Here is a 25,433-nt window from a genome sequence, read left to right on the forward strand (position 1 = left end):
CAGCTGCTATACAGTTTATCTGCACCACTGAGTTCCCCCTCTTGCCAGGATTTCAATAGAGCCTGGGCCTGGTGTCTCCACTCTGCTCCACCTTCCTTCAGTCCCCTTTAGCATGGATTGTGTGTGGGAAGTTGGGCATGCTGACCACATCCCACCCAGGGAGTCGTGACTGTGCTTCACCCTCTGTTTTCTGTACTGTTATAATTCTGCTGGAATGTGAATGTAACTCCCCAGTTACATTCTAATTTTACTCCCAGTTTTCTCTAATTTTACTCCCAGTCATTTTCCTGTTGCAATGTTTTTGCAAGGGTTAGGCCATGGTGTGCACCAGCCAGCCTGCTCCTAAGTTTGTTATCAAAGTCTCAGGAATTCATCAAGGCTACTGAGATATAAACTGTGATAAATTAAGAAAGAAGAGGCTGAGAAACCTAATATCAAGACCACAAGGACTAGATAACAGGACTGTGAAACACCTGAACTGTAACCAATCACACACTCTGAGAAGTGCAGGCAGAAAACGAGTGAACAAGACAAAGGCACCAATCAAGAAGTGTGTACTTAGTAGTTTGTAGAATCTATAAATATGTCTGTAATGTAAACAATAAATGGCCTCTGCTTGATCATATTGGTTAGTTGTTCAGGAGTTCTGAATCTCCCACATTTTCTCACACATTCCTCCTGAGAAATCACTTACTGCTGGGGAATTAAGGAGACAACATTTGTATGTATTTACATTTCATTGTATCCCTTTGAGATCCATGTGGAAGGATGAATGCTTTTTCTGATGTCTACATGGCTCCTACACTCTTTTTCTGTGATTTCAGAGGCAAAGCTTCATATGATCCAAACCCAGCAATCACTGCTTGCCAGTGGTATTGCTGGGTAGAGAAACAAGGAAAACATGTGATATGCAGACTGGCTTTAAGGAAAAGCCAGCTTCTGACCACCTGATATCTGATGGTGCCTCAAGTCACATGGAATCAGTACATATTTTCCTGATGTGTACAACATTGGTTTTATGACCTTTATTCTGTGTTTTCATCCAACTAACCCTATGGCAAGGGTGCTGTGAGAAGCCAAACTGAAAAAGAAACCATAAAAGAACCCCTCAAGCTTTCCAGCTTCCTCTGAGTGTACAAGCAATAATTCTAGTTTGGCTGTTTTCAGTCGTGATTTACCATGACTAACTCCCCTCTCCCTATCCACCCTCACACAGACAACTACTACACCCATTTTGGACAAAACCCCTCCATTTCAGAACAAGGACCGCTCAAAAACCTGAAAACCCAGCGGGAATGTCCCTGAGCCCCTGGGGAGGGTGAGGTGGCCGTGGCAGCTGAGGGAAGGGGCTGAAGGGTGTAGGATGAAATGGCTTCTCTGTGTCCCACTCACCAGCCTCATCCAGCCCCTTGGGGAGCCCTGGCACAGCTGGGAGAGGGGCAGGAGGCACTGCAGGAGCTGGGAACAGAAGCAGGGACCAGAGCAGGTAAAGGAACAGTGACAGGGACAAGGGCAGGGACAGAGATGGCACAGGGAACGGGGCAGGGGCAGGAAAAGGGGTAGGGATAGGGACAGGGACAGGGATAGGGATAGGGACAGGGATAGGGATAGGGACAGGGATAGCGACAGGGACAGGGATAGGGATAGGGATAGGGACAGGGATAGGGATAGGGACAGGGATAGGGATAGCGACAGGGACAGGGATAGGGACAGGGGGAGGGACAGGGATACAGATAGGGGTAGGGACGGGGACAGGGATAGAGATAGGGATAGGGACAGGGATGGGGACAGGAGCAGCAACAGGGGCAGGGAGAGGACAGGACAGGGGCGGGGATGGAACAGGCACGGACAGGGACAAGTGCAGCGACAGGGGCTGGGACAGCGATGGAACAGGGCAGAGTGAGGGATGCAACACGGACAGTGGCTGGTAAGGGGATGGAAAAAGGGCTGGGATGGGAGAGGGACAGGGTCACGGCTGGCAAAGGCAGGCGACAGCGACGGGGACGGGGACACGGACACGGACACGGACGACGCACGGACACTCCCTCCCCCGCCCCCAGGGGAGGCGTGGCTCTGACTTCGCCCCGCCCCTCCCTGTTGCGGTGACGTCACCGCCCACCGCTCCCGATTGGCCCGGCGGGCGCAGGTGACGCCACAGCGTGACGCCATCCCGCCGGCGGGGCCCAGACAAGATGGCGTCGCCCGGGTCCGGCGGCGCCGAGCGGGGCCCGTAGGGACGACGGGCGGTGACCGCGGCACGGCGGGACAGCGGGGCCGAGGGCCGCAGGTACCGGGCTAGAGTGGGGGCGCGCAGGTACTGGGTGGGGCAGCGAGTCTGGAGCGCCGCAGGTACGGGCGGGGTTCGCGGGGGCCGCAGGTACCGGGCGGGGGCAGCTGGGGACGGACCGCGCCCCTTCTTCCTCTCCGGGGACAGGGCCCCTCCGCTCCCGCTCGGTAAAGCCGCCCTGGGGTGCCGGCACTCGGCCCGGGGCTGGGCTCGCGGAGCAAGACGGGGTGACGCTCCTGCCCCACAGGCTTCTGCTTTCCAGCAGTTTCCGGGACCGCCGGAGTTCAGGCAATGTCTTTCTGCCGAGTAACCCCTGATGAGTTTGCCCTTGATGAGTTTGCTCAGTGGCTGTTAAAATCCGAGTAAGCTGCTGGTGTCCGTGATGTTCGGAAGTGCTTCCTCGCAGTAACTAAATCGGTGAAGAGCCAAAACAAACATCTGATTTTCTTTGGGGGTGTGGTGTGTGTCGAGTCTGCCTTCAGGTAACTTGTTAATTTCTGCGTCTTGTGCTGTGCAAATCACGGTGCTCATCTTTCCTATGCTGCTTGTGACTTTAGAGTTCTGCTAAATCACGGGGCATTCACTCTTTGGCTGCGTCTCCTTGTAGGCTAAAGATCTTTATTTCGTGGGTTGTAGCCCTACACTTCTCTTTTTATGCTGATCACCACTTTCTGGATCTTTTCCAGTTAGCTATTCTGCTTTTGACTCCATCTTTCTCAGAGTATGAGACATCCCATGGATGTATACTTTGGTGTAAGAATATTTCAGTTTAGTTGATTCAACTTCCTGATAATGCTTTGTGATCCCTTTAGTTCGGTGCTTACTAGAAATAAGAGATTCAGTGCATTTATTTATGTTTAGTGTAATTCAAGGGCTGTCTTTCTGTGTTTTGATACTCAAAATTTATCCTACTAAAGGGATACATTTGTTCTGTTGTTTTTTTTTTTTTAATTAGTAAAAGAAATGACAATAGATGGAGATGAATAGCTGCCCTATTCACTGTTTTTATTCCCCACATCATTAAAAAATCCAAAGAAGTGAAAAACATATAGAAATGTTACGACACTGATGTTGTCTCATTAGAGTGGAGATAAGCAGATGGACTCTGGCACTTGGCTGTGGAACTATTATAGCTGCCATCCCAGACCCAGTAAAATGAATTTGTGTTGGATTTAAGCACTTTGAGGTCGATATTCCTACGTGACTCACTTTGGCAATTGAGTGTTGCCAAACTCAGGGGCAACTGGGTTGTGCTTGATGGTGTAACTTCAGTGGCTGTGCTGCTGATGCAAGGCTTGCTGCATCCCACAGCCTGTTAAGGGGCTAAGAGGTTTTTGTGGGAGCTTGGTGAGAGGGATCTTGTTCCTGCTCCAGCTGGGATCCAGGGTGTTGAGGAAAAAGAGGAGGTGCTGCAGCTAGCCAGATCTCTTCATCACCTTCCCTTATCAGCCTTGGAGCATGGGACCATCTGCTCCTGTGCAGGCACTCCTGGTTTTCTGGCATTTTTCAGGCAAGAGTGGGGAAAGCCTGTTTTGGCCTCCTTCCCTTTTCTGCCCAGGATAATCTGTGTAGCTGTCAGCAGGCACGGGCAGTAGGGTGGGTTGAGGTGCTGCCCGTGGCAGCAGCACGAGGAGCGTTTTGGGGCGTGTGCGGGGTGGTGTTGGGTTACAGCACCACGAAGAACTGCTGCTCAATGACTTCAGTTTCCTGTACACACAGAGCTACAATTCAGAAGTGCCAGTGGTTCTTAAGGTTACTGTTTCCACTGCGTGGCTTAAACCTTTTAGGGAAAAACCTTAATTCTAAGGGCAGGGAAACAAAAAAGTGTGTAATTTTTAAACAGCTTTTGCAAGTTTATGGGTTTAGTCTCAGGAAAAAAAACTGAAAGTGATGGTCCTTTCCTTGCCTCACCATCTGTACTTGACCTGATATCTCCTTTTTTTTTTTTTTTTTCTTTTTTTTTTTTTTTTTCTTTTTTTTTTTCCTGTGCATGCCCTGTGACACAAAGGAGTCAGGGAAGAAGTTGCTGCTGCTAAAGTGCTAATCAAGTGTGAGCTGAAAGAAACAGACACGAAACTCTAAAAGGGAAAACCAAAAATCTCTCATATTTAACATATGTGAATCAATAGGTGTTAGTTTCTCTTTAATGAAGAGAATTTAAAATTTCAGAATATTGAAAAAATGAGTATACTGGTCAGCTGGGAGATTTACTGTATAGTTTATGTTGATGGATAGAAAAATCAATGGCGAAAGATCATCAAAAACACGTGGAAGAGCTCCATCTCCATTATTCCATTATGATGTTTTGTTATCCTGGAGACAAAAACCTGTAACTGACAGAATGGAGTCAGGTTTCTGGACCAATCCAGCCTCATCTGTCACACTGTGACAGCTGGAGCTGCTTTGGCTGGTGCTGGGGGCAGAAGTGCTGTAATGACACAGAAGGTGTCACCTTACTCATCCTCCTTTTTAATTTGTGTAAGCTTATGGTTTCTTGTTGCTTTCACAAACTCTAGGGATTGATAATTTTGTTGTCCAGTTTAGTTAATTGATAATTGTTGTCCATATCCAGTCTCTGCATCATGAGTTTTTAACAGCAGTCCGTTCCTGCATTTTACAGTTGATGCTGGGTTGAATATTTTGATAAATTATCTGTGAGAAATTTAGTTTTCCTTATTACTTCTTTTCAACCTTCTCTGGTATTTTGTCTAGCATAATCACTCCCAGTCTCTTCAATCATGAATTCCAGAGTTTCAGCTGTCATTTTACAGGGATTTCTTCCTAAAGGCATGATTCTCTATTTAAAATTGATCAGTGCAATTCAGATCAATGTCAGCGTAAGGAAGATCTAGTGGAGCCATAATTGGAAAGCTCTGAAGCTGTTTGTGAAAACAGTTCTTTGAAGGAAAGGCAAAGAAGGGTTGTTTACAATTTATAAATAGTTTTCTTGTTTGAAAAAGTAGGTCTTCTAGGATGCATCAAAGGTTTGTTTCTCATCCCTGCATTGTGTGTGCTGACGCTGCTAACTGGGAAGGCAAGGCTATTGATCTTGCAGCACACACCACTCTGCAATCGACTCTTGGGATTAGTGCACTGATCGATACAAGCCTGAGCTCACAGTTGTTGTGTGTTAACTACTTAGGCAGGTAATCCTCTCTGGTATGCAAGTGCGTTGCTTAATGCTTTGACCCTCTGACTTGGTTTGAATAAGCTCCTGTTCTGTGTCCCTAATGACCTTTTGCAGTCAGTGTAGTCTTGTGCTGAGGTCTCCATCAGAACCTGAGCACTGGGGGCTTTCCCTCTCTCAAGTCTTAGATTTATTTAAAATCCTTTCGTGCAAAGGGCTTTTTTTCTTAACTGTTAAGAAATGCTGTCTTTCCTGTGGATGGGAAACTTTTAAAGGACTGATTGTATGACCAGTCTCGGTTTGGTTTGTATTTTTTTTTGAAAGCTACAAGATCTTTCCAGAATCTCTTAAGCTTGTAATGTACTTGGTTCAGAATATACAGAATTATATCAGAAAGGGAGCACAGTGGTTCAGAATATACAGAATTATATCAGAAAGGGAACACAGTATCATTGCTCTAATTTAGACTTAAATCTTCCCTTCTACAAGGAAAGCAGATTGGTTCAAAATGCCATGCTGCAATAGTAGTATTACAGTAACTGACTGAGCTTATTTATTCTCAGCTGCATTTTGTGTCAGAAACTCTTACACAAGAGTAACATTTTAAATCAGAAGAAGGTGAGTTCTATCCAAGATGTAGTCAGCTCTTCATCTGGAGGACTATCTGCATATGAGTACAATTAATGTATTTTGCTGGTGGGTATACAGGAAATTAGTAGTAAAGAGTTGTGAGCTCTTGTCTGGTCTCTGTTACTGGAATTCGGTGGTTTTGGTAACTATATACTAGATTATGTGAAAGATTTTATTTTTAAGCCCCTTCCTTATGCATACGTTTGTGCTTGCACCATTTGTCATCTCTAGGCTAGCAGCAGAGGAAGCTATGACTGAAATGACTGATGAGATTTATTCCCTGAATTTCAGGAAGGTGTGTTTCAAAGGTGTGCCTGTTACCAGTTGTGCTGTGTCATGTTTTAGCCCTGTGCCTAATTCAGACACAGGGAAGTGCTTGTGTGTTCAGTTTGGTACACTTCATCAATTGTGAGCACTAAAATAAAACTAGATTCCTAGTTTATTAACACTCTCCAAAGTACTTGCTTAAACTTTCAAGTGTTTCCTTCTGTGATACAGCAAAGCCACTCTGGGTTCCACCCTAATGACTAATACCCTCATGTGGTGTCCTTGCATAGTACTGTGTCATAATTTGACGTAGAAATATAGGCACATGTAGCACGGAAGGGACTCTTGAATAAAGTCACTATTAATCATCTGGAATAAAACTGTGTTTGATGAAAAAGGCCGGAAAAGCTTTACGCTGCATAGCCTCCGAGAAAAGAATGTGTTCTTAATCTTTTAATTAAGTATTATGTCACCACAAGCAGTTTGTTGACAGTCTGACTTCTTGGTAGAAAACAGGTGAAGGATTATTGAATTTCATTTTGCTTGCTATGTTTGTAACAATATACAAAATAACTGTTTCCAGCAAGTACCTTGATATTCCTTACTAAGAAGAGGTGGGGAAAAAAAAGTACCTGTAGTTAGAGGTATTTTTATTCTTGCTTGTGGGAGGGAGCCTAAAACAGCCTGCTGTTTTCTGTTTACTTACCTGGAAGTGAGTGCTTAGAAATTTAATGTCTCTTTTGCAAAGAAAACCCAAGAAAAGACAGTAAGATGGCTTGTTGCTTTTAACTAACACTGTTGAATATTTCTGAATTTGTATGCAAAGAGAGAGCTATCGAATTCAAGTGTGAATGTGAAAGTAATACTGTTACAGTCTGTAATCTCATCTATATGAAGGTCTTCAACTGGAAAAGCCTTAATAAATGTACCTTAAAGAATCCACAGTTGTATTATAAGATGAAAAATAAATGAAGGAAGGCAAAGGTGAAGAAGTTGGTTTTGAAATGAATGGTGAGGTGGTCTGAGCTGCTTTTGAAGTTGGAGGTGGACTCTGGGAACTCTGAAATGGCTGTGATGGCTGTTTTTGTGGCACAGTAATGTCACCCTGTTCATACTGACCTCCCATATTGCATACACGGTTATTGTACAGTTCTGAAAGCCTGTCTGTCTCTGGGGATGTTCTGTATGTGTTCTGATATTGGAGATGAACACTTGAAATGTGACCGTGTTTAGTGCAGGGAATCTGGCTGTACTCTGGGTAAATCAGTTATACCAAGTAATGGAAAGGATTTCTCACTTTCCATTCAGGCTGGGAGAGAAGCTGTGTATCCATTTTATGCTGGTCTTCACTGAAAGCAAATTTCTCCTGTAATTTGATGTTCTTGCAGGAATCTGAATATGATACTCATGTTCTGTTGTTAGGCAGCACTGGATTAATTTCCTAAAGTAAGCTGGATTGAACCAGACATATGGGTTATGAGAAGAGCAGGCTGGGACTGATTCTCAGGTGACAGTAGAAAATCTGATAGCTCAGAGGAGGAATGGTCAGCCCACAGTATTGCCACTTCTTAAAAAAAAAATCATCTTACTGCTGTGTCATGGTTATTATGGTGGTCCACTGAGAGAGATCTCTGTGCTGTCAGCAGTCCTGTGTTCTTGCCAGCCTTAAATGTTTGGAGAGGAGAATCTGTGGGATGACTTTGGTGGTCATGGGGCAGCTTCATCCAGCAACCTAGTCTGGTCTAGTTATGAAATAAAGTAAGGCTAGATTGCTGAAACTGAGTCAGATCTGTCAAAATGTCCTGAGAAAATTAAGCTAATGCATCTCTGAAGGTTTCTTTTTGCGCATAAAATGAGCCATTTCTGTTTAGTTATTCATTGCTTTAAGTGTTCTGGGACTTGCATTCATTACTGTATCTGCTGAAGAACTTTGTGATGTGCAGGGGAAAAGTTTGTACTACTAAGTGAGACAGGCTATATAGTATATAACAAAATTACAGACTTAAATTAATTGGAAATGGTAACTTAAAAATAAAGTTTGGACTACACCAAACTTCATATGCAAATCTGAAGTGTATCCTTGGGGCTTTTATAGTGAGATGAAAAAGACTGAATAGGAGTAATTTGGTAGGGAATAGATACTGTTCCAAACTTGAGAGACTGCAGTGAGATTCCTGGGGTAGCTGTGGGTTTGGGATTTGGGAAATGCAGGTTGTGTTCTGACTTTGCTGCTGGCTGAGCTGGATGACTGTGAGGAAACTGCTTCAGCTTTGTGCATTATTCCTCAAACCTGCAAAGCAGGGACAGTTTGTCTGCTGGTTAAGTGCCTTGACAGGTATTCTGGAGTCTCCTGTAAGAGCTATGTGGTGCAGAGGGTGTAAGGGAATGTCAGCAAAACTACTTTGCCCTCAGGGGAAAAAAAAAAAAAGAATGAGAAGTGTGTAATTCCTGGCATTATAAATATCCTGTAGGTATCTAGATTTCATCTGAAAGCAGTGTCTTTCCTTGTCTTTAGTTTCTTTTCTCTTTTCCGTTCCACTTGAGCACTGGAAGTTCAGTATCCATATGCCCTGTTGGGAGGCTTGTAATTGTGTGTCTGTCCGTCTCTCCTACTACCTTACAAGTCTGTGGATTTTGTTCTGTGCATTTGTGATAGAAAGTTCACTCTATAAGTGCAGACTTTTACACTACTTCTTAAACTTACCTGCTGAAATATTGGCAGGGTTTGCAAGTAGGGTTGCAGTGCTGGGAGGGCAGACTTGTTGTCTTACACAGGGGGAAAGCACACCCCTTCAGTTTGTTTTAAGTGAGGAAATTTAAATCTTAAAGCTCATTTTAAGTGGAAACAGTAGGAATTAAGATAGGTGGGCAAGGAGATTATTTTATGAAGCTTGGGGATCTACCAAGTACCTTGTGTGAATGTGTCAGGGAGGGAGGAATGACACCTGTGGTACAGAAAGGCTTTCTGAAGCATTATGTGAAGGTGACTATAGCAGCTGGAGCATCCTTGAAAAGTACATCTCAAGGATTGAGTAGTTGCTTTGCTTTCCCTCTTGGAGGGTGGGGGTTGTTGGTCTGCATGTTTGTGTATCTTCACTGCTGGTAACCTCAGCTGTAGCAGTTGCACACACAGAGTAAACCATGTTTAACAGATCTGCAGTCTCTTCGGTTTTTCCTTGCTTCTGGCTTCCATTCCTGAATTTTTCAATCTGTAGTTGGATTACAGGCTGAACCATATTTCAATTTAAGCAGCCCCTAATAGAGGGGCATTTGCTATTCAAGAAGTACAAAATGAAGAGATTGCAAGGAAGATGTTTGTGCTCAGGACTGAGTATGCTGCCCTCAGGTAGTGTAGGCCCATGAAGTTTTCTGACATAAAACACAACAAGCAGTTCCTTTACTTATGATGCTCTTGTTTTGTAATAGATCCGCTATAGCTGAGGGCAATCTCAGTTTCACTTCACTATTCAGAGGCAAATTTTTATTTTTCTACACTAGACAAGCTTGCTCAAGGCAACTTACCTTCCTGTGTTCCAAATTAATTGTTTCAGAAGTATACTCAGTGTGGGTACCGCCAGTTTGCTGAGCTGTTCAAGTGTCTGCTGCTGATTTCATATACCGAGCATTTATTTTTTTGATAGCTGGTAATGATACTTCTGTTGCTGTGTGTTTTTAAAGGGCAGAACATCATCTTTATATCAGTTCCAGCCGCTCCAAAGTTTACAAGCCATTGCAAGAAATAATGAAGAAATTACTCTTAATTTTAAATCAGTTTCCTGCTCTTAATGCTATTGTGCACCAGTTCCTTGTTAATTAAAACAAGTGAATTTTTTTTTCATTTGAAAACATGACTTCTGGTAGTGAAATTTAATTTGGTGCTATCTACCCATAGTATTTCCCATCTAGCTCATCTTTTTAATGCAGTCATTCAGTCCTGTTTGGACTGAGTGGGAAAACTTGAAAGCAGGATTGACTGATAGTATGCCTGGAGATGAAAAAAGATTGGTTTTAGGCATTACTGTAATGGGACCATCTTTTCACTTGCTTGATACATTTTTTTGAATTTCAGTTTGACTCCTTTGTTCTTTTGAGTTGGTTAGGTAAGGAGTATGTCCCTGATGAGGCCTCAGCTCAGCGAACACATGCCAGTAGCTGAAGTGAGTATTCATGAACAGTGAGTGATAAGGGTTTGTTTTCTTCCTGGTCTTTTAGTTTCATCCTTCAGTGCCACAAAACCTGGCATGTGATACATGCTTCTGTCTATGCTTGTTTTCTTGCCTCAGTCTTGGTAAGATGGGTTAGATGAAGACAGATGCCTGTTGGCTAAACAGGAGTGACACATGAATTAAGGACAAAATGAGTTTGCATTGAAAGCTAAGCCAGTACTAGTGATGATGTGTTGGAGAAATGCGTAAACCCCAGAAAATGTCAAATAAGCTTGTGAGGAATGTCACACCTGTGACACCTAGGATGCAATTCAGGTTTCTCACAACAGCACTGTCACGGCAAAGGCAAACCAAGTCTCATGAGGCATGTTTTGAAAATCAGTGAGATTTAAGATGCTATGAGCTTATATTGTCACTTCACAAATGAGTGTTTTGGAAACCACACTTTTCCAGGTGTCCTATGACCAGCTCTTAGTTCCTTCAGGAGTATGAAGTGTTTAGGACTTTTCCTTCCATGTATCTCAAAGTGTGTATTTGGAGAAAGATTAATCTATGGTGAATTGGGATGTTTCCTGGAAAATGGCAACACTGAAATATGAAACTGAAAAGAGGGAAGATTGAGACTGAACATAAGGAAGAAATGAAGGTGGTGAGGAACTTAACAGGTTGCCCTGGGGAGCTGCGGATAACTCATCCCTAGAGCTGTTCCAGGACAGGTTGGATGGGGCTTTGAGCAGTCTGATTGAAGAAGAGATACCCTTGCCTGTACAGAGTGTGTGGACTAGGTGATCTTTGAACATCCATTCCAAACTGAAATGTTCATGATTGAATCAAGTGAGTTTGCAGGGAATTTATATTCTTAGAATGTGCCTCTTTTAGTTGAGAGAAATAAGATGTGTCAGTGTGAAACAGGGACATCAGATGGCAGAAATAGTTTAACAGTTTTAACCACGTGATGGGAGAGATCCTTTCAGGAATGGGAAAAGGCTGTTGTTGGCCTGATGTTTGTTGAAATTGCTTGGGCTGAGTGTGCAATCAGGGTCTGAAACAGTGGCTCCCATGCTGAGTATCAATGTTTCAGCCTGCTTGCTGCAGGATGGGCAGGGTTGTTTGGAGGTGGAATAGTTAATGTTACAGGTTATTTTTTCCCTCAGTACCATGCCGAATTTTGCTGGGAAAATGTTAAATGTGTGGTAAGAGTGGGTAGTGCATGTGACCCAAGTATAAAAGGAAAAATTAATGCATCTATAGTAGTATAACACTGTTCTCATTATTCTTGTAAAGTACAAGAAGCACATATTTTGGCTGAGATCCAATACATGGAATTGCAAGTGATGTTTGACCTGCTGGCAGATTTTATTTTTCCATTTAAAAACTTTGGCCAACTGCATTTCTTGATAGATTTTTGTCTGCTTTGTTAAATCAATTCCATAAGTGTTAATATTTCACCAAATTTATAACCAATACCATAATTATGAACAAATGTTAAAATTTCTCTTCTGAGCTTTTACAGGGAGAAGATGACAACCTTATGGCTTTCTTTGGAATGGACTTTTTACATAGCAGTTTAATTGTTGTAATGAATTGTTTAAATGAATTGTTATGGTTAATAAATAAATATTGAAAATTAATGACTACAAATTGCCTTATGTACCAAAATAGTTTGAGTTTTTGTGTTGGTATTGGTATTTGAGTTTTTGATTAGGTCCTGGTACGGTCAACAGAGTTGAATTTATTTCTAAGTATTACCAGGTCAGCTACCTGTTACCTCCCTTGGTTAAAGACTATAAGAACAAAAAGCTTGAAACTGCAGAGATTGTTATTTTTGCATTAAAAATAGTATATGTTGTGATTAATGGATTAAAAGCTGTTTTACTCTGTTGTGCATTTTGAGAGTGTCTGTCTAGCTCTCATTCATAAGTGGGACAAGTCTGAAATATTAATAATACTCAAGTACTTCAGAATCAGCTTGTTACATATTGAAGTACCACTGCAACAAATAGAGCAGCATTTTAATTAGTTTAGGATATTCTGGGTTGCAGGCATACATTCTAAATGTTCAGGATATTCCATGCTTTTCCATGCTTCGTTACCAAAAGAACATTAAGTGGGCTATTTTGTTGTTGAAACTAGTAAACAGCAGTTTCCCTCAAGAAGGGTTATATTGAAATATTAACTTTCTTCTAAAGTGCTGTGATTAACGAGGGAAGTTGATGCACATTCTTGGCTCTAGCTAGTGCTAAGATGGCTTAGAAAAAATTGACTCTTTTGTAGTAGTATGAAATCTTATGATAATTAAGCTGAAGTAGCTACATTTGTTGATAGTTACCAGATGCTTACCATCTGACAGTTTCAAACTCTCAAAACTGGTAGGTATTTGTTATCCAAACTTTAGATATAGGAAAATAGCAGTTAAAAACAGTTGCTCTGCTCATCAAATTTGGGACTTGTTTCATTACTGTATTGAGATTATTGCAGCCCTCATTGCTGGTATGAGTCCTGAGTCATCTTTTTCATTTTTTTCCCTAGAATGTAGGAATTGCATAGCACATTTATATTTTTATCTCTTGAATTTCTGTCTTGCTTCTCTTGTGCCTCAAGGAGGGGAAGTTAGTCCTCTATTTCTAGTTTACCATTCTTTTCCTCAGTGATATTGTAGTTTGTAGATTAGTGAAGCTGACCTTGTAAAAAAAAAAAAAGAAGACCTATCTTTTCTCTCAGCTGTTCTGTTTATGTGATCTTTAAATGATTTGGGTAAAAATCACTAATCTGCATTCTGAAGTCCATATCTGTTCTTGGATGAACAGAACCTCCACTACTGCCCAATTTTCTGGAGTCTGGAAATCAGTCCAGCCTTAGATGTTTGTTACAGATGGTTTTCTCTTGTGACAGGATTGAGTTTTCTGGAAAGAGTCCTTTTTGAAAAGGTAACTCATTTGCTGCCACAGTTAAATATGATAGGTGCATTTATAATAGGTGCATTTTCCATGCTGTTGTTTGGCATGTCAGTGTCTGGCCAAAGGAAAAGCTTACCTTGATCTGCTTTGACCTCAGGGCTGCCTGTAATTACTTTTCTGTTTCCTTGTGCTGTTGCCTGTGAAACTTGTATTTGTAGAGGTTTGTGTTGTGTATAAACTTCAACTGTGTTGAGAACCTGTATGGCTGATAAGTCACAAAGTGACTAAAAAATTGGTGTATTAGTGTGCTTCATTTGCACAGCCATTGTAGGGTTGTCCCTGATTTCTGGGTGAAGTGTATGGCAAATTACCTTATGTTTCAAACACATAGTCGGGATCTTACAGGAATGGAGCTGTCTGTTACCAGTTATGAACCTTAAATCCTTAACCAGCCAACCACTATGTGCTTGTAACAAGTCCAGTGTCTTTAATGAACAAAGTGGGACATGATATGAGGTAACTGGAACTGCAGGTGTCTGATGTCAGTGCCATGAATCCATACGGAATGACAGGGAGCTGCCATGCCTCTCTCAGAGCGTGCGGAAGCTCCCAGCAGAGAGGTCCTGGAGCAAAAGGCTGATTACCCACTTTGTGACTTCAAATTGTGTCACGTTAAGCAGTGGCACAATTTGAAGAATCAATGTCTCCTGATGTTTATCACTGCTAGGAAGATGCAATCAAACATCCCCATGAAAGACTCCATAATGGATGTTGTGACCATCACTAGTGTTGTCTTGTAATCCAGTAATGTGATCTGCACAGTCCTGTTTGCCAGGGTCTTTTCTCCCTTTCTTTCCTACTCATGTATTTGAAAAATGAAAAATGCTTTAGAAAGTGCCATTTTATTTGTTCCTGTCCCTCTGCCCCTCAATCATTGCACTAGTTAATAGCAAGCTGCATTAGTTTGATGTAGGCTGCTCTTCAGATTTAGATCTCTCATCACAGCTGCTTGGACTGTTGATCCGTGGGATATGTATGCAGCAGGGACACCTCACACTTTCCTCCCGCAAGCCCCCTTTTGTCTGTGTGAGCCCTACTCTGAATGGTTAAATGTAGGATGATGGTCACTTGTATTTGTATCCCATAAGATAAAGATATCATTAGATTTGTTTTAACTGGTGTCCCTTGAAAGTTGGATAGCAACTTTATGAGTGTTGTCTTCAAGGAGGGTTTGGTTTGTTTATGTCCATCTTAAAATTGACCAAGAAATTTAATTTATTTTATCTTCTGGATTAAGTGCTACCACATCTCCTGTGGTAGCACTTAAGAGGAATTACTGTAGATCAAGTTAGAAGTTACTTTTCTGTTAAGACTAGTGAAAGAGATGGTTTTTCTTCTCTCTTTTTGTGGGTTCTTGGTTTGGGGGTCTTGGGGTTTTTTTTGGCTGTAGTTTTTGCTTTGTTTTTTATTGTTGTTTTGCTTGATTTGGGTTAATTTTGGTGGGGGAGCTGGGAGGGAGTGTTTTGGCCATGTTGCAGTACATGACGTGTAGTTTTACAGCTTTATCCAGAGAGCTGTTACCAGTGGTTTAACATCATTTAACATCCCCTTGCAAAAACATCCGTTTTTGCAAGGGGAGTACCTCCATGTGCTCTTGTTTGCAGAACTCTTAGAGGTGCAAAGCAGAAGTGATTGCTGCAGGTTTTGGGGTGATGCCATCTCTTTGGATACTGCAGTAAAAGCATGGAATCTGTTTTCTACTGAAGTGAACTTAGCAGCTTTTTGCTGAGAGAGGTCATAAGAGATCTGAGCTGTGTAGCAGTGGTTGAACACTTAGATAGACAGGAAGCTTTGATGAGAACTTTTGTTTTGTCTTAGCAACACGCACTGTTGACTTCTGTTTTTGCTGTTTGAAGCTATATGTACAGAAGCCTGATGTTGGTTTTAGCCCTACACTTGCACTGAAACAAGTAGGTACAGTGAAAACTGAACACAGTGTCTAAATTTTGAACACCTGTGATCGTTAGAAATCAATCTCTTGAAACAAAGTGATTTTTGCTTTTTTCTTTACTGTAAACCCAGCAGTTCATTAAACAAACATAGGCAGGAAATTTCTTTTTACATTTTCAGCCTTATGTTTGTAGTTTTCAGACTGAATGGTGCATCCTTTGAAGTGTGTAGGCTACACAATATGTATTAGCAGGTGAAATGGAAATTGCAAGATCAGGTCTCTTTCTCTGAAAATCATAGATGTGCTGATTTGATTATGGTTGATAACTTGAAGCATTTTCAAGTTTTCTATCACCCATAAGTTATTAATTTTTCATTTATCAAATTTTAGGTGGAAATGACTTCAGAGAATACACATGCCTGGAATGTAGACATGTTTGCACCCTATACTCAGAAATATAGCAGCAGGAGTCCAGTTCTTATTGTCAAATCGTTAAATTGGTTTAAGCTATCATGAATAAAGCAAGTACAGGTATTATTAGTGGTAGGATACTTCCAACTTGCCTAGTCAGAACTCCTTCAGAAGAAAAGGAATGAAGAAACACTGAAATAATAGCAATAAACCACCCCTACTTCCCAGAAGCTCTTAAAGAGTCACTCTTTGTAATAATTTTTTTGTTCTCTTCTGTTGATGAGTCTCTCCCTTTGGCATTGCCTCTTGCACCAAGTTACGCTTTTCTCTGTTCTCCTTGTCTGGCAGCACAACTAAATGCCATTCAGGTTTAAGTGATGACGTGCCCAGTGAATTGCCTTGGTCACCTCTGTCTCTTCAAGCCATTCCAACTCATCACCTCTCTGTGCCAGTTGTCGCTGTCATCAGTTTTGCCTTGCCACTTCTGTTTCTGCATCTTTGTGTTGTTGTTTGTTGTTGTGGTTGTTTCCCTGTCCCCTCTCCCCTTCTGTCATGATCACTCTGAGGTCCTCTGCCCTCATCCTCGCTCTTGCTATGCTTTGTTACTCTGGCTGGTTTTATGAATCCTGACCTGCTGCCTCGGTGTTGCTAAGTAAAAAATTATACAGATGAGTAGGGAAGAGTTCCCATCAGGTTGCTTCAGTTCCTTATAACTTGTAGGTTCTTGCAGCCCTGATCCTCTCCATGGAGAGTTGTCCAAAGCCAAGAATGCGGGAGTGAAGCTGGGGAGGTCTACATTTATAAAAGAGAGCTTGTAGGTGGCTGTAAGAACATCCTGTAGTACTATGCAACTAACTGGTTCTTCTAGAGCAGGAAAAGAGGTGAAAAAGTTTTTTCTGTCCTCTGTCAGTTTACAATGTGCAGTAAGGTATCAGGCCAAATCTGTGCCACCATGTGCTGTTGTGGCAGTGCCCTTCAGCATCTTGTTCTGGAGTCTGGAGACCAAAGGAAACCGTGGTAGAGCTGCACTTGTCCATCATCTGATTTGGAATGAAGCTTTGGAAGCAGTTCAAATTTCAAATTAAAATTCAAAATTAGTGGAAACAAAAATCAGCAAACCTTTACTGCGCTGTGTAATTAATGTTAAGATAGTGCCCAGAATCATAGTAACAAATGAGTAACTGCCTAAGTGCATGCAGATACTGTTTTCCCAGCTTGGACAATAGAGCAACAGCAATATGCTTTTAACAGTGGTCCCTGACTAGCCTGTCAAATCCAATCAGTCATAAGACACTATTTTAATTAAACCTCCTTTGGGAAGGTGGTGATGAAATGTGGCTGGCAGCCTGTTCTTGTGTTACAGTGTATAGTGCTTAACGGTTTTGTTTGCTGGCAAGTGCCTTGTGAAGTAATGTTGTCTTAATAAGTGCACACTCACAGTGCATCAGCAAGACCTGTGTGATATAAACTCAAATGCTATGTGAATCTAAAGTGACTGGCTCTTGAAATGATCAATTTCATGACTAGCTTGCTGCTGATGTGCCTTAGCTAGTTCTGTGGTTAATTAAGGTGTTGCATATGGCAGAGGGATTATTTTTCTGTTGCATCTTGAAGGCAATGCAGACACTAGGTCAGTGTTAGGATACTACAGGCTCAGCAAAAGCAAGATACATGTATCTTATGTGGGATGACACTGAGACTTTATGCCTATCCAGAGTGATAGGCTACTGCAGAACTCCTTGGAAGCTGGATGTGCAGTTTTGGCTTGTTGGGGTTTATACGCATTGCCAGTTGTGTCCCTGGGGCAGTAACCTGTAGTAACTGGTGCTGCTTTGAGCAAGCACCCTTATTAACTGAAGCTGGCAAAGTGAGGAAGTTACTTTCTCTAATCAGAAGTTTTTGGAATCCTCTGAAAAATTCTGAGGTAGTGACTAGAAAAAAAACTTTGAGAAATCAAAAGAAGTGTTGGAGGTCCCAAGTTAAGTGGAGAGTAAGCAGTGTTTGCACACAGTCTCCAGTGACAAACAGGGGACTGGTGAGGATGTGAAGGCTGTATGATTCTACATGTCACCTGGCTTTTTCACTAAAAACAATGCCTAATTGCTACTCTCACACAGAGGAACTACCAAACTCAACAGCTTGTCTGGTAGTGAAACCTGGGTCTGAAAATGTAACTATTTTTTGGGGTGTTGTCTGCAGTCTGGGCACTGGGACCTGTAAGGCTTGTTCAGCTCCAGTGGTTGACATGCAGCTTTTCTGGGTAGTCTGGTGGCTTTGCCCTTGACATCCTTCCTTGGATGGCAGGGTTGGCACTGTTTCACCTTCTTTTCTTTCTGTCTTGGAAGCCTTAATGTTTTGTTTGTTTCTGAGAACAAGGTGCCAGAACCAGTTTCTGGCTTAGTGGAATAGTTTCAGACGTAATAGCACTGCTGACAGAGGTTGTTGAGTTCCTGAAAGAACCTGACAAACATTAAGCAGGATGACACACAGTTTTTATGTGCATCATGCACCTGGACTTGCCCAGCATGACTCACTTCCCCATGGCCCAGCATCTGCCCACTGTGTTTCACAAAGTCTGGTTGCACGTGGGTGATGTTCGTACAGCTTTGGCTTTAGCTTTGTGTAGGTTTCCCATTAGCCAGGGCTGGTTCACTTGTTGATTTCAATATAATGTTGGAAGGGATCTTTGCACTGCAAAAGGTATTTTCCTAAAGTACTTGAAACTGGCTCTTCTTGTCCCCAGTCCTGTCAGCAGCAGCAATAGCTAAGCTGTGTAATCCTCACCTTCCTTTAATATGTAATGTTGGCAGTTGGAATCTGCAATGGGAACAGTGCTCACAAGAGTCCTTGACAAGAGGAATGATGGGCATGAATGTTAGATCTGTCCCATGTTGTTGTGCTCTGCTGCCTGTGGGGATGTACCAGAGGTCTCCATGGTTTCGAAGAACAGCTATTGGGCATTTCAGTCTGAGATGGAGAACTTCAGAGACAAAGGGCAGCTCTTCGTCTTTGTCATGCTACAAGGAACACTTAAAAATAAATTGAGTTATTCTGGAAATTATGCTGTAGTACTTTGTGATGTACTTCTAATCTAGCAAAAAACCCCATGTTATTTAGTATACCATAAGCATCCTGGAGCAGAGTTTTAGCTGACAGCTAATTCTGTCTTGATCAACTCTTTTGGTGAGCCAGGCCTACTCTCTGTTAAAAGCTGGCTAGCCACTTCTGTATTTAACATCTTTGCCATGAATGATTCACATCCACATTTTTAAAGTTGTTGCTAAGTGTTGTAGGCAGTGGATGGGGCCTGTTCTCATTGGTTTTTTGTGTGTATCCAAGGTGTCTTTCTCATGGTACCATTTATTTTACACCTGTTTTATGCATTTCCCAGTGTGTCTAGATGAGTGCCATGCTGCTAACTGGCTGCATACCCAGTGCAGTAGTATCCCTTTTTTAGAGCAGCAGGGATTAAACTGAAGAGGATCAGCGTGGTATTTCCAGTAGGAAGAGCTATTCTTAATGCCAAGGGAGGCAGGGTGTACTTCATGAGGCTGGGACAGAGTGGCCTCTGTGTGCTGTGATCTGTAACTCTGTCTTCCTGTTCACCCTGGTTGTGTCTTGCCTGTTGGCCATTTTGGTTTTCTGGTTGAGGCTTTTTTTTTCCTTTATTTTGCTGTTTCAATTGGCAGACCCTGGTCTAAGTTATTTCTCTGATCAATTAGTTTCAAGGCTAAAAAATATGTTTGCTTATCTGTGTTAGGAGCAGGCACATGAGGTGTCTGCAATGTGTTCCATAATCTAGAGATAAGACTCTGGAACTGCATAGACACAATCTGTGCTACATATACAAAATTGTTCAAGCTGTTTTAAAATGTTTTTCAGGTTCTAGATGGCTTCTAAGAAGTTGGGATCCGACTCTCATGGTAAGTGAGATTTAGCATCCTTGTCTTTTCAATAGGATGAATCCTGCTATTGCTGCTGACTAATGTCCTAGCCTAGACTGTCCATAGAGACTAATCTGTTCAGCCTCTGAGTAGTTTTTTGTTAGGAATGAAGTGCCTTGGCTTTCTTCATGCATAGTTGCTTGCTGATGCTGTGTTTGCCTGTTCTCTGATTAAACTGAAAATCAGTCTCTGGCTGTTCCCTGTTCCTTCATGGTAGAATAACATGTTCTCCTTCCCCAACAAATTCCCCTTCAAAATTAAAGCTGATCTGCTCTGGTGCTTGCTTAAGTGGGCTCTAGATCTGGAGCATCTTCCTATGGAAGTCACATGAGAAGTTGAATTGAAAGTGAAGCTTTTAATACAACATTGAATTATGCTTCATTTTTGCTCAACCATGAATTTCTCTCCTAAATTGGACAAACTTGATTCAGAAGACAGATGAAGAAAAGACTATTTTTCTGTCTTCTGCATATGAGATGCATAAAGTCATGCAGGTGATTGGTATCATGAAAGTTATTTGCCTGTAATATCCTTATTTTTAAGAAAACGGGGTGTAATTTCAGTGTAATTAATGTTGCTGTGGAACATTAAAGTTCAGTTTGTTGTATGCAATATGGATTCCTCAAATCAGTAATCATGACTTTCCAGGCTATCAGAACTAATGCTTTTAGAAATTCAACCTTGTCCTTCTGGATAATTTTTGCAATAAAGGTGTCCTGGGGAATTCAGTTTTTCCTGGAGCTTTTTATTTAGTCTTGCAAGTGTGAAGTTGAAGTAAGAGTAGTACAAAATAAGAAATGTCTCACTTAAATACTGGGTTAAGGATAAATAGAAATAGTGTATCAAAACTTCTTTTTTTGATGGTCTCCTTCTTTGTTGTGGCCCAGTGACTTTGCTGCAAGACAACTGATTCTTTCATTTGGTACTTGACAGCTATTCAGTAGTTGCTCCTGTGTCTGAAAACAGTTTCTATGAACACTCTGATCTGCTGGTCTTTTATGTCTGTTTTGATTTTTCTCCTCACCTAACCAGACTAATAAAGGCTGCTCAGGGCCAGAATTCGACATGTCTTAAATATTTCCCAGAAAAGTATGGTGTGGTGGAAGATGCTGCTGGCTTCAAAGTAACAAGGTCCAAACAAATGGTGCTATGAGCTGCCTGGTTGACTTGTGTGCTCCTTTGTGTACCCTCTGTTCCTAATCACACTGTCACAGTCCTGTTTCTGAGGAGCAGTGGACCAACTTCCTTGTCTTAATTATGTCTTAAGAGATCAGCAGGGCAGTTGTTTAAGTCTACTCCAGGGTTATCTCACTGAGTGAATTCTGGTTTACTGTAAAGCATCCATCCCCATGGCTGCCTTCAGCTCGGTGTCTCTGGCAGGCTGATGAAATCAGTCAATATTGTTGATGTATCTCTTGTGATTATTGTTGAACTGCTTATTAGAGGTCAGAGGGCTGTCACTGAATCACAGAATGCTTGAGGCTGGCAGGGACATCTGCAGATTGTCATGTCCACACCCTTGGCAGGGTCACCTAAAGCAGGTTGTTCAGGACCATGTTCAAACGGAGATGAAGATGGGAACACAAGGTATGAGTGGAGGGAAAGGAATCCCTTTTCCTACGTGGATTATGCCAAGTGTGATGCTTCAATATTTCAGTTGTATTTTTGCTGTCGCTATACAATTTCAAAGCTTTTAAACTGATTTCCAACAATTAAGTAAGTGGTTCATGTGACCACAGCAACTAAGTTCCTTTCACATGGTTTCAAAACCGTTCCTCATTCACGCCTGTTTTGGTTGTTTTGTTGTTGTTGGTTTGTTTTTCTGAAGTGTTTCCACTTTAGTGCCAAACTGGACACTTCTATGAGTTACACTGAAGTGGAGAGAAATCCTACTCCTACAGTAGTTTGTTGTGCCAGGAATGTAGTACAGAGGTCGGGCTGACAAGTACACTTTTGCCAGGCCTATTCTCAGAAATTACTCAGTATGTTTTTAACTGATACAAGGATGAAGTGGCTAACAGACTTACTAAATAACAGTTTGGTAAAGACTTGTTTCACTTAAACCTGTGACTGTGGTAACAATGTCTTTCATAATACCTTTTTTATATAGGTTTTTCTTACTGCTCTAGAATGTGGAATTTAAAACAATTTGCACCCTTTACTCCTCAGTGTGTGTACTTGATCTGCTTACAGAAAGAAAAGGATTCTTGGCTCTCTGGATAAGAGTTTAGCTTCACGAAGCTAGTACTGTTCTGATTGGGCTGAATTTTATGTGCAGAGGTATTTTGCCTCAGACTTTTTGCCATCAAATGTCCTAAACCATTTGAAGTGTTTTTAATATGTGCTTATTGGCTTTTTCTCATATTCAGGATGAGGTTGTTAGCAAGGGTTGTTATTAAAAAAATCAGTATACTGGGGAAGAAAGTAGGAAGTTTTTATTCCTTAGTCAAGCTTCTGGGGTTAAGCTGGCAGCTTAATAATGCTAGTTGAGTGTGCTTAGTATTTTTTATTTGCTGTGCAAAACAGTACTACTGGTATTAAAACAGCAAAGTTTGTGCTTGTACCCTCTGTGGCTGGTATTTGCTTCAGGCGTAGTTGTGCAAGGGGAAGTGCCTACTACATATTGTCAATGGGTCTAATAAGAAAAGGATTTGCATGCTGAACAATTTGAGCTGGGAAATCCATGTGGAGAAGTAATCTTGCTGCACTTGGATCATCTGGTATAGAGCAGGACTTGTGCCAGTGGGACTAACAGGCTGTGGTAGCAGCAGTTGGCAGGTCTGATTGTCTCTGACCTGGCTGCAGAGGCTGCCACAGTTATTTCTGTATAAGCAAATGCTTTGGCATATCAGGCTCTCAAGTTGGCAGCTCAAGCACAACTTGAATCCTGTGTTGCAAAGAGTGGTAGTGTTGGCCAGGTGAGGTGCTGTCTGGAGGCCATGCTGTGCAATGCTTGAATATGTGATTCTCAGTAAGGATCACTGAAAACACTGTCGTGTTCTACCTGGAGTATTTTTTTTTCATCCTGGAGGTGCAGGAGGGATGTAGGTCGTTCATCTTGATAATTTCAAAGTGTCCTACCAGAACTCTGTGACCACCCAGTGTGTGCATAGTATAAGAGCTCAAGTAATGAGAGCATAAAAGCCTTTAACTGCAAATTGACAGGATGTTCTTGTTTATGAAAGCTGCTCAGCCTCTGGGAGTCTGTGGCTGCCTTGTAGATGAATCAACATGAGGGAACACAAACAGTACTTATACTGCCATCTGAGTATGAAAATGGGTCAGATAAAAGCAGCTAGTCACAGTTCACTGAGTGAGGAGGGCTTGGTCACTGAACACCATCTTAGATGTTGCCTTTAATGTCTTTCTGTATCTGTGTCACTCAGGGAGAAGCTACAAGTGAGGCCTAGAGTCACTCTTCAGATTGTTACACGTACCAGAAACCTTGCCTGTGATTCCAAAGTGATTAGATGAGTGATCCAAGAGACCACTTTCAGTTAATGGAAAAGCTGTTTTGTTTATATTTTGGGTTTTCTCATACTTTTTCACAGTTGCTCAAGTAAAGCACACAAATACTCTGGCTGTTTGGAGGTGGTAGAGCTCTAAGTGCTTTTTCCTTGGGAATTTGCTGGAGAAATGTCATCCTAGAAAAAAACAACAGATGTAGGGCCTGATAGAGTTAGATTGCCTTATTTCAAAAATTAGAGTTGCTGTGTTAATAGCCTTAGTATTTCACTGTGTTTTGTTTAAAGTGGAATGGCTTTGCTTCATTGCTTTACATTTGTGACCACTTTCTGTCCAAATGCTACATACTACTTGTATGTCAAAACCTGGATTGTAGTTTGTCTTAGTTGTTCTAAAGCTGAGTAATTTTAAAATCTACTTTGAATATGACAAAAAAATGATAGATCTTTTTATAGAGATAGAATACAGTGTTCGGGAGAGCTTCAGCATCCAGTTGTGGAGGGATAGTGTTGTCACAAAGGTTGTGAGGGGGTTTGCCTTTATTTTTTTTTCTTTTTCTTTTCTTAACAGTTATGGGCTCGAATTTAGGAATTAAACAAACTCTGACCCAGCTCCCTAAACTAAGAGACACTGAGGTCCAAACAGCTTCAAACTCCAATTGTGTTGTATATCATATCTACATATATCATACATATATCTACATATATCATATCTGGTGTAGATGCTGCAGTGGAGATAAAGTAGCTCCCAAACACAGCAATGTGAGCCTGAACTGAAAGCGTGAAATTCGTGAGTTGTGAGGTTTTTTTCTTAATACAATTCCTGCTTCTGATTTCAGGGCCTTTCAGTTACCTTGATGATGTCCCATTTAAGATAGGAGACAAGTTCAAAACCCCAGCAAAGGTTGGATTACCCATTGGTTTCTGTCTGTCTGATTCTTCTCAGCTTGTCAGAGAAACCCAGGTAAGTGATATTTTGCCTTCCTGCTCTCTCTCCCCTCACCCTGGCCTCAACGTGTGGCGCTGTACATTCCAAGCTGTCACAGTTTGCACACAGACAGTCTTGTATTTCTAGAAGATCTGTTGGGCTATATAGAAAAGTAAAATATGATGGGTCATGCAGAAAGCTTCTAATTTTTATTGCCTTGAAAACCATTAGGCCTTTATTTTTAAGCATTTGTTTTAGTCTATCTGTTTCAAAGAAGCACAGTGGTTTTGTGTGCTTTAAGTTAGTTCTGAATGTTACCTTGACAAAATATGAATATAGTTTTTAATAGGATAAATCCTAAGAACTGATACACCCAGACAATGACATAATTTTCCATTCTTATTTTCTGGGTAGTTCTGAGTGAGAGTTCTTTCCAAGCTGTGGGGCACACAGGTTACAGCTGGGTACATGGATGGCTTCCCTGTCCTAAGGAGCATGTTTCTGCTAGTATTCTGCTAAAATAAATTGCTAGTAGCAAAAAATCAATTCCTTTAGTGCAGCTGTTTGAAATCTAATCTGCAAATGCAGATTGTGATACAGGAGGTCTGATTGAATTATACTTTCTCATTTGGATCCATGATTTTCCTTGACCAATCCCAATTGACGATTCTTTTTACCTTGTCTGTGACATATTGCCATAGATGGTTCTGCTTTTTTCTTGCTGTTTTTGTTCTCTCCCTGCCCTACATATTACCCTGTTATTCTACTTCATGGCTTTTCCCTCATAACCATTGAACAATTACCTGATTTTCCTAGTACCCATATTTCCACTCAGTTAAGCTGGTGTGGGAGAGCCAAAGGAGATACTGATGTCCTGTTGCTGGCTTGATTGTGCTGTGTCTCCATTTTTCTGCCAAGCTGGGGCTCATCCAGCATAGTGTGCCTGTTCACCCTGCACAGTGTGGACTGTGCATCTCACAGTGGAATTTTACTCTTGTTATAGCTGTTAAGAGCACTGTTTAAAAAAAATGCAGGAAACTTAGCTTCCCACCCATATTTTTAGTATAAAAAAAATGTGTGGATATTTTAAGATGGAGTTAGGCTCCTCAGAATTATGCCCTTTACAGCTAAGCCACTCTGTGGTCAGTACACTGGTAGTGAGTAGATGCCTCCCTGTGCTGATCTGGCCTTAAAAGACCTGATGTTAAATGGGAAAAGCTTTTGAGATCCTGTCACATCAGTAACTGCAGCAAAATCTGCTGCTGGCTGTATGTGTTGTCATTGGTGTAGCCACTGTATCCCCTTTGGCTGGTGAGGCACTGCACTGGAGTGAGAAAGAAAATACTGCCTTAAACCAATGG

General features: G+C 41.7%; 1 protein-coding gene across 4 annotated transcripts in view; it reads left to right on the top strand.

The window, feature by feature from the left end:
* The first annotated feature begins 2,177 nt into the window (after positions 1-2,177).
* Positions 2,178-25,433, top strand: part of UBAP1 (ubiquitin associated protein 1) — a 33,806-nt gene continuing 10,550 nt past the window's right edge. For all 4 annotated transcript variants that reach the window (XM_036403360.1, XM_036403361.1, XM_036403362.1 and 1 more), the window contains exons 1-3: positions 2,178-2,287; positions 19,619-19,659; positions 23,984-24,108. In XM_036403360.1, the coding sequence (XP_036259253.1) occupies positions 19,626-19,659; positions 23,984-24,108 (159 nt within the window). In that variant the 5' untranslated portion in view covers positions 2,178-2,287; positions 19,619-19,625. The remainder of the gene's footprint in view (positions 2,288-19,618; positions 19,660-23,983; positions 24,109-25,433) is intronic.

This window comes from Molothrus ater, chromosome Z, assembly GCF_012460135.2.
Source record: "Molothrus ater isolate BHLD 08-10-18 breed brown headed cowbird chromosome Z, BPBGC_Mater_1.1, whole genome shotgun sequence".
NCBI classification, from domain to species: Eukaryota; Metazoa; Chordata; class Aves; order Passeriformes; family Icteridae; genus Molothrus; species Molothrus ater.